Source organism: Porites lutea, chromosome 1 (genome assembly GCF_958299795.1).
Source record: "Porites lutea chromosome 1, jaPorLute2.1, whole genome shotgun sequence".
Taxonomy (NCBI): Eukaryota; Metazoa; Cnidaria; class Anthozoa; order Scleractinia; family Poritidae; genus Porites; species Porites lutea.
In genome coordinates, this window is record NC_133201.1 from 956,058 (window position 1) to 967,700 (window position 11,643).

Consider the following 11,643-nt stretch of genomic DNA (forward strand, 5'->3'; position numbering starts at 1 on the left):
AGTTGATTACCTGAAAATTATAACGCCTGTTAAGTCTCACACTAAACTTCGTTAATAATTTATAAAGAGAAAACTAAGGAAATCACAGTTCTGAACGAGGTGGATATCGGATACTAATTATCATAAAATTTTGCAACATTTGGCTGTGAATTTCCATGTATTACTCCTGGCCCCAGTTGTTCGAAAGGTGGATAACGCTATTTACTGGATAAATCTCTATCCAGTACAGTCAATAGCGCAATTGGTTTCCCTAATACCTATCCGCTAGATAGTCATTTACCCGATGAATAGCGCTATTCACATTTCAACAGGAGATTAAGTAGCTCGCTTATACACACCACTTATCCCTGGTGTAAAGTTGAAATGATTTTTCAGCCCCGCTCGCCATAGAGTCTCTTGTAGCTCAGTGGTTAGAGTATCCGAACTATAACTCGCAGTGTCGTGAATTCAGCGATTCTCACCTGGAAGTAGGAATTTTTCTGACCTTCATGGTGTTAGATTTCTCCTTCTTCCAAATTATATTACATTTCATATTAAGATTGCCTTTCCGCTCTTTTCCCAGAACATGCTTGGCTCAATTTTATCTTTGAAATGAAAATAAAAAACGAATAATAAAAATGATAATAATAATAATAATAATAATAATAATAATAATAATAATAAATGACGAATCGTTATAGTTATTATAATAATAATAACTAAAATAATAATAATAAATATAAATATATATATTACGAATGCTGATTTTGAATAAAAAGCGAAATATTGTATGTTACGTTTTTGTCCCGACAGACTGTTTCAGAGGAATAACATTTCTCATCTACATAAGAAAAAGCTCTCCGATATGTCAAGTCTAAAGTATTTGTAAGTTTCATTCACACTGTCTTAATCCTAAAAGTTAACAGTAAGTTTAATTTTACAGTTTATCAGTATGGTAAAAAAAAATATCTCATAAAATCTTTACAGGGACCTGAGTGGAAACCACATCTTCAAAATTGAAAGAGGTGCATTTGGCAATGGTTCTGTACTACAAACGTTGTAAGTAAAAAACTGAAAACAGACAATTTTTAAAAAGCTTTGCTTTAAAAATGTCATCACTAAATTTACATAAATGTTCCAAGCCTTAACTGTTTTTAAACTTTAAAAAAAATAGTTAATCAACAGCTTTTACAAATGTTCGAGGCATGAAAATAAATAAACTGTTCTTAAGTGTTCTAGAAGTTCAATTTCTTTGAAATGGTATCGCCATTCTTGGCAGGTCTCAAAGCATTAATTAAAATTTACATTTTAGGAAACTTGACTCGAATTTCATACGGGCCTTACCTATCGGCATGTTGGACAATATGTACCATCTTCAGACCTTGTGAGTTCTTTCATATTTTTTTCTGTTATTTAAAATTTTTTTTACAAGATTTGATCATAACATTCAAATTTTCGAAAACTATCTGGTTTTTCCTACTCTTTTTTTAAGGGACTGCAGCGCTAATTTGATTGACACCATTTCGACGAACACATTCAGTCCATCTTTGGCGTCCTTGACTACTTTGTAAGTAAGCGAACGTAGCCTTCGAAAAACTGTTCAGTTTTCCTTTTTGTTAGTTCAATAAGGACACAGCAGTTCAATAAGTACACAACAGATCAGTAACCACACCAGTAGTTCAATGACTACACATCAGTTCATTGAGCGTAAACTACATACAGCTGCGGGAAAAATAGCCATAAATACGTTAGTTATTTTTTAATAAGAATGCATAGCATTAAGTAAGTGTTAAATACTCATTTAGCTATGGTACGAGAACTAAAAAGATAAATAGCTATGTTACGCTGTTATTAAGTTCTAGTGAGCTCACTAATATAGACGGGAACATAGACTGATGTTATTTTAAAAAAAATTTAGTCCGCTCAGAAGGTCTGTCATTCTCATCAGGGGCACAGTGAACAGACCTGGAAAGAGAGTCAGCGTCGAAAGGGTAAAGCCAACTTAACGTTTTGGCCCGGAGAAAACTTCAACTAAATAACCCGAGCGCGCGCGTTAATAAAGCAGAAAAAAATACAGTTAACCGTGGATGAAATCTTGTTTTTGGACTCTCTTTCCGCACGTTTCAAACCGTGGTACCACAGCTGGCCCTACGTGCTTGAGTTGACTACCATCAATCTATGTTTAAAAATAGTTATTTTTACCGTACAAGTCCTGAACTTCCAACTTTCTTGGTTGTTTAAAACTTGAAAGGCAGCTGCTCGTTTCCTGACCATATTTCAAAAATCTGCTTTCGATATGATAATGTCTGTGTAAATATAAGAGATCATAACAATTGCAGGCGATGCCTCAGCAAGGTACCAACAGTTTTCTTTCCAAAACGAATTAGAAATAAAGTTTCAAATGCGTCTTACTCACCGCAGCTTGAATAAAAACAACCGGTAGAATGACTGCACTTTGTTTTCTTCACTCGATGGCTTACGTCATTTCATATCACGCGCAATTTCTTCAAATTAATGTTAACCGGCAACCGCCGTGAACTTTCGCGCGCAACTTGAAGGAGTTACGTCACAGTAATCCTAGTGTCCAAGTGAGGCCTTTTTCTCACTAGTTCGGTTTTCTTATTCCAAAGAAGATATAGAATTAAATTACATAAAGTTTATGTCTTTAAAAAATGTACAGCATTGTTTTAGTTAACCATTTCCATTATGGGCTAAGCCAAAAAATACATAAATAAATAAATGTGATGAAGGTGACATACAAACACACAAACAATTAGTAATGGTAACAGGACTGAGTGAAGTCCAATTCGGTCTGTAATCATACGAGTGATTAACGAAATTGGACGACCGCGTAGCGGGAGTCCGATTTGTTTAATCACGAGTATGATTACAGACCGAATTGGACGACACGAAGTTCTGTTACCAATTAATCATAACTTTAACAAAATTTGTGATATATAGGGCTCTTTTTAAATCAAAACACAAGAAATTCCAAGATTTTTTCGCTAGCAATGAAAAAAAGAAAGCCATTTAAGCGCGCGCATGATGGCGCGTACTGTCCAATTACTTAGGCATGACGCGTACTGTCCTATTAAGGCTGAAATCAGGGCAGTTGAGAACCAATCAGATTTCAGAATTTTGTTATAGTTATGATTATTTAAATAACAATAATAATGAGTTATGACGGAGTTTTACAACCATGATACCCCGCCCATAAACATCCCTATCTGATTTTACAAGCAACCAAAAGGATGCCTGTCGCACGAGTGCAATGATCCTCTACAGCCGTGAGCAAGCTGACAGATCCGGCGCACAGCGGGCAGTTTAAGGGAAAGACATGGTTGCCATATACCAGAATAGCCCAGTATATGGATTCAATAGCTCAGTTTTCCTTTTTGTTAGTTCAATAAGGACACAGCAGTTCAATAAGTACACAACAGATCAGTAACCACACCAGTAGTTCAATGACTACACATCAGTTCATTGAGCGTAAACTACATACAGCTGCGGAAAAAATAGCCATAAATACGTTAGTTATTTTTTAATAAGAATGCATAGCATTAAGTAAGTGTTAAATACTCATTTAGCTATGGTACGAGAACTAAAAAGATAAATAGCTATGTTACACTGTTATTAAGTTCTAGTGAGCTCACTAATATAGACGGGAACATAGACTGATGTTATTTTAAAAAAAATTTAGTCCGCTCAGAAGGTCTGTCATTCTCATCAGGGGCACAGTGCACAGACCTGGAAAGAGAGTCAGCGTCGAAAGGGTAAAGCCAACTTAACGTTTTGGCCCGGAGAAAACTTCAACTAAATAACCCGAGCGCGCGCGTTAATAAAGCAGAAAAAAAATACAGTTAACCGTGGATGAAATCTTGTTTTTGGACTCTCTTTCCGCACGTTTCAAACCGTGGTACCACAGCTGGCCCTACGTGCTTGAGTTGACTACCATCAATCTATGTTTAAAAATAGTTATTTTTACCGTACAAGTCCTGAACTTCCAACTTTCTTGGTTGTTTAAAACTTGAAAGGCAACTGCTCGTTTCCTGACCATATTTCAAAAATCTGCTTTCGATATGATAATGTCTGTGCAAATATAAGAGATCATAACAATTGCAGGCAATGCCTCAGCAAGGTACCAACAGTTTTCTTTCCAAAACGAATTAGAAATAAAGTTTCAAATGCGTCTAACTCACCGCAGCTTGAATAAAAACAACTGGTAGAATGACTGCACTTTGTTTTCTTCACTCGATGGCTTACGTCATTTCATATCACGCGCAATTTCTTCAAATTAATGTTAACCGGCAACCGCCGTGAACTTTCGCGCGCAACTTGAAGGAGTTACGTCACAGTAATCCTACTTACACTCTCCGCTTAAAACCGACATTTTATCTGATTACTACCTCATACTTTCTTTTTTCAAGGAGCCTCAGGCAGAATCGCATAAACAGGATTGAAAAGGAAGCATTTAACTCGACGAGGACCTTACAATATCTGTGAGTGACATATTATTGTATTTGTTTTGCCAGATTTCAAGTGTATATTTGTAAACCATTTTACTTTTATTTCAATCCAATGTAGATACCTTCAGGAAAATGAGTTGAAAGAGTTACCAGACTACGTATTCCTTGGCTTATCTAGGCTTAAGATATTGTAAGTTCAAAAACGCTGTTACTTCGTTCCTTACCGAAAAATTCTGCAATCAATCCATTACCTTTTGTGATCTTTACTCTGATGGGTGAACAAAATTTATCTAAATAGTTTATCATATCATTCAAGGAATAACCCTGGCTATTAACAATGTGCTTCTCTTGGTCTTTTGCCTCAGTAAAAATTCCCTAAAAAGCTACGCTTTCAAGATTCACATGATCATGTCTGCACCAAGGTTCATGTTCAACTGGAAGTAATATGAAATAATGTCATGTAATTTATGTGGGATAATAAAATGTGGGATTACACAATGAATTCAAAGAATCTATCTTCGTATCCCCTTTTGACAGAAAAAGCGCCAAAACTAGGCCGAAAAAAAATCAGTCAATTTACTAGGCAAATAAATATCAATTTTTTCTCCAATGTTTAAAACTCAAAGTTTTGACCACAAAAACTGCAAATTTACCAGGGCAAGTATTAATTACGACATGAAGTCAGTGCAAATGTGGCTTAAGATGAAAAACGAAAATGATACAAAGTATTTCTTTTTTGTTTTGTTTTTATCTCAGATACCTAAACGACAACCAGATCATGCGGTTATCTTCAAAGACATTTGCAGGGCTATCATCCCTGGAGAAACTGTAAGTAAAAAGGGATGAAGAACAGGGTAGAGTTACCAGAAAATCTTGAAGTTTCTCGCACACCGCGAGAAATCTGTTTGAACGATAAGGGCAACTCCCTTATAGAGATATTTTAAAACACTGTCACTATTATATATTAAACGCTATAAGCAGGTGTTAATTAAGCTAGCGGTTGAAAAGTTATCAAATGTTTCTTTATTGGTTTTTAGAGATCTCAGTCATAACTCCTTCAGTATAAAAAACTTCCCCAAAGACGTTTTCAATGGACTTAAAAGCCTGAAAGAAATGTGAGTCTCACAACTACTAAGAGTTTTTCTTTTTAGTTTTGCATGGAAAATAATTATATAGGGGTGGCGCTATATTATATCTATCTAGTACCCAGATTTCCACGAGCACGTTTGATCTGAGTTTGAGATTAGGTGCTATAGCGAATCTCCTCTGCTAATGGAGTAGTTTTCTTTACTTACATACTATTCACTAAATATTAGTCGAGTCAAAATAATCATATCATATCTAATAACTACACTACTTTTACACGCTTACAGTCACAAATTTGATTTTGTAAATAAATATATTTTTCTTCTTTTCAGACATTTGGACGAGTATATTCTTTGCTGCTATGCCAAAAAAGCAGTGGCTGGTGTTCGCTGTATCTCACCAAAAGCCGAATTTTCTAGCTGTTCTGACTTAATGAAAAATAAAGGTGTTCAGATTTGCGTTTGGATATTGGGGATTACTGCTCTTGTTGGAAATCTTCTCGTTATTTTAATGCGAGTTTTTGTGAAAGAAAACAACAAAGTGCATTCATTTCTTCTGACAAACCTAGCGATTTCAGATCTACTAATGGGCGTCTATTTGCTTATCATTGCTATCAAAGATGTACAATGGCAAGGTGAATACTTCGAACATGATGTCGATTGGAGATCGGGGCTGACATGCGCATTTACGGGGGTCCTTTCGATGGCGTCAAGTGAGGTATCTGTGTTGATGCTGACCCTTATCACAACCGATAGACTTATTTGTGTTATTTTCCCGTTCAAAAAGCGACGTATAAACCGCAAATGTGCTTATGTTATTGTGGGTGGTATATGGATTTTTGGAATAATGATATCAATCATTCCAACGTTAGGGTTGGATTACTTCTTTGACAAAAAGCGCGAAGTTGGATTTTATGGAAAATCAGCTGTTTGCCTTCCCCTTCAACTTTCAACAGTGAGACAGGCTGGCTGGGAATATGCTGTTGTCATTTTCATCATTTTAAACTTTGTCTCTTTTATATATATTCTCACTGCGTATACAGTTATGCTCTTTAGCGTCAAGGGTGCTGCAAAACAGGCCAGGTCAACAAACATGAAGCGAGAATCGAAAATGGCTTGGAGAATGATGTTCATTGTCTTAACTGATTTCTTGTGTTGGATGCCTGTTATTGTCATTGGCCTTTTATCCTTGCTCGGAAAGTTTCATGATCCTGAGAAACAAGCCTATGTGTGGATTGCGGTGTTTGTTCTCCCACTGAATTCTGCTCTAAATCCCATATTGTATACATTTTCTACTCCACTTTTCAAAAGAAAAGTAGGTGACCACACTGATACACTTACCTCTGTGTTGGAACGAACAGTGAGGCGGCCGAAGAGAAACCCAGGTGTGTTATCAGGGAGCTTATTAAGCAAAGGTGTTTTTGAGCGACGCACGTCAACTGGAAGTGGACTTTTTTGTATTCTTGGGCAGTGCAGTGGTTTTGCCTAAATCCTCGGACAAATTGTCTCAAAAAGACAAAACACATCTCGCAATACAAATATGTTAACTTCAAAGCATAATGAAAAGGAAAATACCTCACTTACGATTGAGTGCGTCCTTTAAAAACGCCTTTCCTTAAGCTCTGTATATTTCACCGTACTTGTCGTAATCGCCCTTATTCACCCGCTCCCTGGATTTTCCAGTAACATATATATTCACTGGTATGAAATTAACAACCAAGGGTTACTTCTCCGAAAAAAAAAAGATTAAAAAAATATGCTCCACACGGGGAGGCTTTTTAGAGAAATAGTGAGTATAGAGAATAGCTGAAAGAGAAAATCAGCGAGAATGGGGCAAGTTTTCAGTTGCCCAAAATAGAACGTTATACGTTTTAGCCATTCCTTTAACACATACATTTGAACGAAATGTCATGAAATCATACACCCAAGTTGACGTCCAGAAGAAAAGTATTGCTTCTTTCTCCTTTTATGTTAACTTTTCCCGCCATTTGCCGCTTATTCGAACTCTGGATCTGGAGGTCTGGGCTTCAATCCTCGCCTGTCGCGTTGTTTCTAAAGACAAGGAACTTTACTCCACATTTTCTCTTTTCACCCAGGTGCATAAATGGGTACCGAGACATACTGCTGGGGGATAACCCTGCGATAGACTAGCATCCTGTCCAGGGAGAAGTAGCAATACTCCTTGGCATGCCTCATGCTAAGGAAACCGGTATAACCTTTGGCCATTTGGACCTTTGGCTTGCGGCACCTTTACCTTAAGTGCAAACTATCCTTCTGTTTGTCTTCTTGTTTATTACGATTTCTTTATGGTGGGTGTGTATTCACACAAAAGGAAAGGATGGAAGGAGCTATTAAAATTAGTCTTTGAAACAACCACCAAAAAAGACTGGTGCCAAATGTGAAAACATTAACAGAACAACTTTGGTCATCATTTCTTTTTGTTAGAATCAAAAGGCAAAGGCATCATGATGCGCCGAAACACTGTTGTACCAAGTGAGTCCCAGACGACTCTTGTAGCCGGTTTGAGCTTGTCCTTGAATCCGAACAGATTCAACCGTCAACCAGACAAGATTCAAGAAAGCGAGGGACCCGAGACAGATCTGAAGCTGGTAGAAATACCAAACGTATTCTGGGATGAAACTTCTGTGTCAGTGGTAGGTCTTGAGAGAATTTTCGTAGTATTGACGTTTTAAGGACTCGCCAAGGGGAACGGCCGATTCTAGAAAATTTTAGCTGACCTTCAAAGGCAAACGGAGGCGAAAAAAAAGATAGCAGACTGATCTATGAGCGCTAATGGGAAGGGGTGATGATCCTTGGAAAGGATTGCAAAAGCGTTTCAACTGCATATCAGCACGTCTGAAACAAATATTTTTGGGTCGTCCAATAGTTTCAGCAGTATAACAAGGATGTTTTATTCCCCTTTCTTGCGCAGAAATCTTGTGAAATTGTGAAGGAGTACGTAAATGCAAATGATATCATAGCCTGCGAAAACATCCGTTTTCACAGGCTGATGATATGAAGTCGTGTGGTCTGACATGATTCGCTGTTCTTGGAAAGACGGTGTCACATATATATTTTGATTGGTTAAGAGGAAATAGAATATGCTCATATATTATCGGCATTATTATGTCAGTGGTTACCTAAAACTGAACAATAATTTTTGCATCCTCGTTCTGGTCTATCTATTTTGGGTATGCAAATAGTGCATATAGCATATATATTTAGCAACACTACATGTACATTTTTATTGTTTCAGCTAACACCACTACCACCACCACTACCGATTTTTAATGAAATTTCATAACATCGTTGATGTTAATGTACTACCGCGCAAAAATGGGACTAAACCGACTCACAAAAATACACTATTGCCTGTCTATGAGTGTTTTCCAAGTGAATGACATTACCAATGTCAGAATTATCATTTCTTGTCTAGTGTAATAACTGTGATGTAAAAAAGATGCGATTATCATCAAAGCTAAGTTGCATTAAATGTTTTGCAATTATCAATTTCACTTTATGTGTTGTCCACTATCTTTTGTAACAACTTTTCCATGACTGACGAATAAAAAATAAAGTTCCCTTTTATTGAAGACCTTATCTTTTTGGTCAAAATTAGCAGAGTCTGAAACTTTTTAACAGGTTCATTTTTGGAAATTGTAAGAAAGTTAAAGGTTGTGCTGACGTAATATTCATGAAAATTTACTTCTGAAGTTTTCATTTTGTTTTTAGGGATTTGTTGTAGCGTGGTCCGGCAGTAAAAAGAACCCGTGTGTTCGACTGATAAAGCACTTTTCGAAGATAAAAGAAGAGGACTGGAAAAAGGAAGTTGAATTAGCAAAAGAGCTTAGGCAGGGACTGGAGCATCCCAATATAATCAAATACTGCTGGCACTCTGCAAGTATGCGGCAGACATGGGCCCTGGCCTACAAATGTTTGGTTTGATTACTCTACCGCTTGTAATAAATTATACGTTGTTGGGGTGAGCTAAAAAGCTTAAGAGCTCAGAGTTGGTGTGGTCAGTGCGTACTAGTCATGCGTACAATTTGTGAAAACGAAAGTCAGCCAGGCCTAAAATTAATCGAAACGCTGGCTACGCCCCTGGCAGATAACAAATACTTTACCTTTTTCAACTGTTGAATACATGTAAATGGCGACGTAAGAAAATGTATTATCGAAAGAATTTAAGTTAGGGTACGGATCGAATTTCGAGCTTAACACCTAACTTAGTAATTTCTGAAATATTCGTCCTTTGGTTCCGCGTATCACATTATGAAATGCTCGGTCCTACACATTCTTGGACCCCACACAGTGTCGGGCCTTGGCAATACTTAGGCTGCTCTGATGACACTTATTACTTGTACATAGTTGTAATCCGAATGGCTTATTGTACATATAAGGAAAAATACTATTTATTTTTCTGTTACTTTTTGCAGCCGAAAGGTGTGATGTGAACTACAAGAAAGCAGGATTTCCAAGATTCAAGAAAAGTTCATTGTAATTGAAACCATTCATTTCTTTTAAACTGTCAGATTTCTCATAGGAGATGATTGTGTTCAACAGATTTAGCGTTTACGGGATTTTGAGCTCCAAGTTATCTGATTGTGGCGTGGAGTTAAGACCTTATTATCATGGCAAACGTCAGAAAGACGCCCCTTAAAAAAGGGGTTGGTCTTAAACAAAATTTCGACTTTTTTCGTGTTCTTGAGTAAAATACCACTGTTATGTTGTCCATTAATTGTGTATTTTACATGCCATTTCAAAACAAAGAGCTCATTTTTTCCTTATAACTGCCTGGTTTGAAATTGACTTTCAGTGAAATACCCGGCTTAAAAAATGTATATTAATCAATCGATTAATCAATCTATCATTTCTTTCAATTTGTTCCTGTTTCTGCTATATATAGTTTATTGTGTTACGACTTTTCTGCAAACACGACTTTGGAGGAGTATTTCAAAAGTAACAGGATTATTTTTAATCTGGACTCCCTTATCGTTGTGACCATGGACTTGATTTCCGCAATACAGCACTTAGAACAGAAAGGCGTCGTCCATAACAACATAACAACTTCCAGTGTATTGATTGGTAGAGGATTAAGGGTAAGTAAAAAGCATTAGGGTAGCAGCATCCGTGTCGTCTCTCGCTTTATCGACTTACATATATCATAGATTTTGGTACCTGCGGGTTAGGTTTTATTAGTAACCGACTCAAGAACCCGGGAAGGCGTAAGTTTGTACTTTACTTCGCGCTTTTTTGCAGCCAGTTTTTCTGTGTGCCAACCATCGTAAATTTGTTATCCAGTTAGACAGATGCCATTAGAGACTCCTTCAGAGATTTAGAGATAAGTAAAGCATATGGAATTTAAAATGTCCAACCTGTTCGACCCCTTGTGGTGCGTTTGAGACTTCGGACCCTCGCTGGCACAATTAGGATACCTACCATGAACTTCTGAAATTTTTTATTACTATTATTATTATTTTTTATTTACCGTTAAGCTTTTAGCATTTTTATGTTGATTTTACAACTTTCCCAATAGACCCATGCAAAAATGGCTGCTGGATTAATATTCTTTTGTTAAAATTAAAATTAACCTGATCATGACTAGCCTCGTTCTTCTGTATACAAAATTGAAAAGAAACCATTATCTCAAGCGAGGCTAGCGGCCATTTTTGCATTGGGTCCATATGACAGACCAGCCTAGTTCCTAGACGTTCTTGGCTCTGTCAATCCTGGACTCTACCTTGAGCTGCTACGTCACCAAGAGAGACTCGCTGAGAAAGTGTTTTCTGCCCGCTTTTTCCCAGACTTTGCGCGGATAACGGGGCGAGAGAACGCCAAGGGACGAGGCTGATGACAGACAATAGATTATAACAGAAAGACATAGTAGGCTGTGACACAGTCTTGTCACGTGACGAAACGTCCCCAAGGTCCAGGAGATCGATAAATAGTAAAAAAATTTCTTATGTCTTTATATCTCCTTACTTTCTATCAGGTGCCTCCAATAAATGCTGTTTTGGGAAGTTTTGGCTTCGCTCAGCGGATCTCTCAGGATTTTCCTGAATGTAGTTTAAATGGACACTCAGTGAAGGACATTTTGGGAAAGAATATACTTC

At 37.1% G+C, this 11,643-nt stretch overlaps 1 protein-coding gene across 1 annotated transcript in view; it reads left to right on the forward strand.

Moving 5' to 3' along the window:
* Positions 1-11,643, forward strand: part of LOC140928803 (uncharacterized) — a 32,652-nt gene that overhangs the window by 19,481 nt on the left and 1,528 nt on the right. Inside the window, exons 24-37 of the mRNA XM_073378619.1 lie at positions 793-864; positions 967-1,038; positions 1,292-1,363; positions 1,472-1,546; positions 4,407-4,478; positions 4,564-4,635; positions 5,202-5,273; positions 5,483-5,560; positions 5,864-6,915; positions 7,976-8,184; positions 9,263-9,431; positions 9,967-10,027; positions 10,437-10,629; positions 11,523-11,643. The exon at positions 11,523-11,643 is cut by the window's right edge and continues 62 nt beyond it. Coding sequence (XP_073234720.1) covers positions 793-864; positions 967-1,038; positions 1,292-1,363; positions 1,472-1,546; positions 4,407-4,478; positions 4,564-4,635; positions 5,202-5,273; positions 5,483-5,560; positions 5,864-6,915; positions 7,976-8,184; positions 9,263-9,431; positions 9,967-10,027; positions 10,437-10,629; positions 11,523-11,643 — 2,390 coding nt within the window. The remainder of the gene's footprint in view (positions 1-792; positions 865-966; positions 1,039-1,291; positions 1,364-1,471; positions 1,547-4,406; positions 4,479-4,563; positions 4,636-5,201; positions 5,274-5,482; positions 5,561-5,863; positions 6,916-7,975; positions 8,185-9,262; positions 9,432-9,966; positions 10,028-10,436; positions 10,630-11,522) is intronic.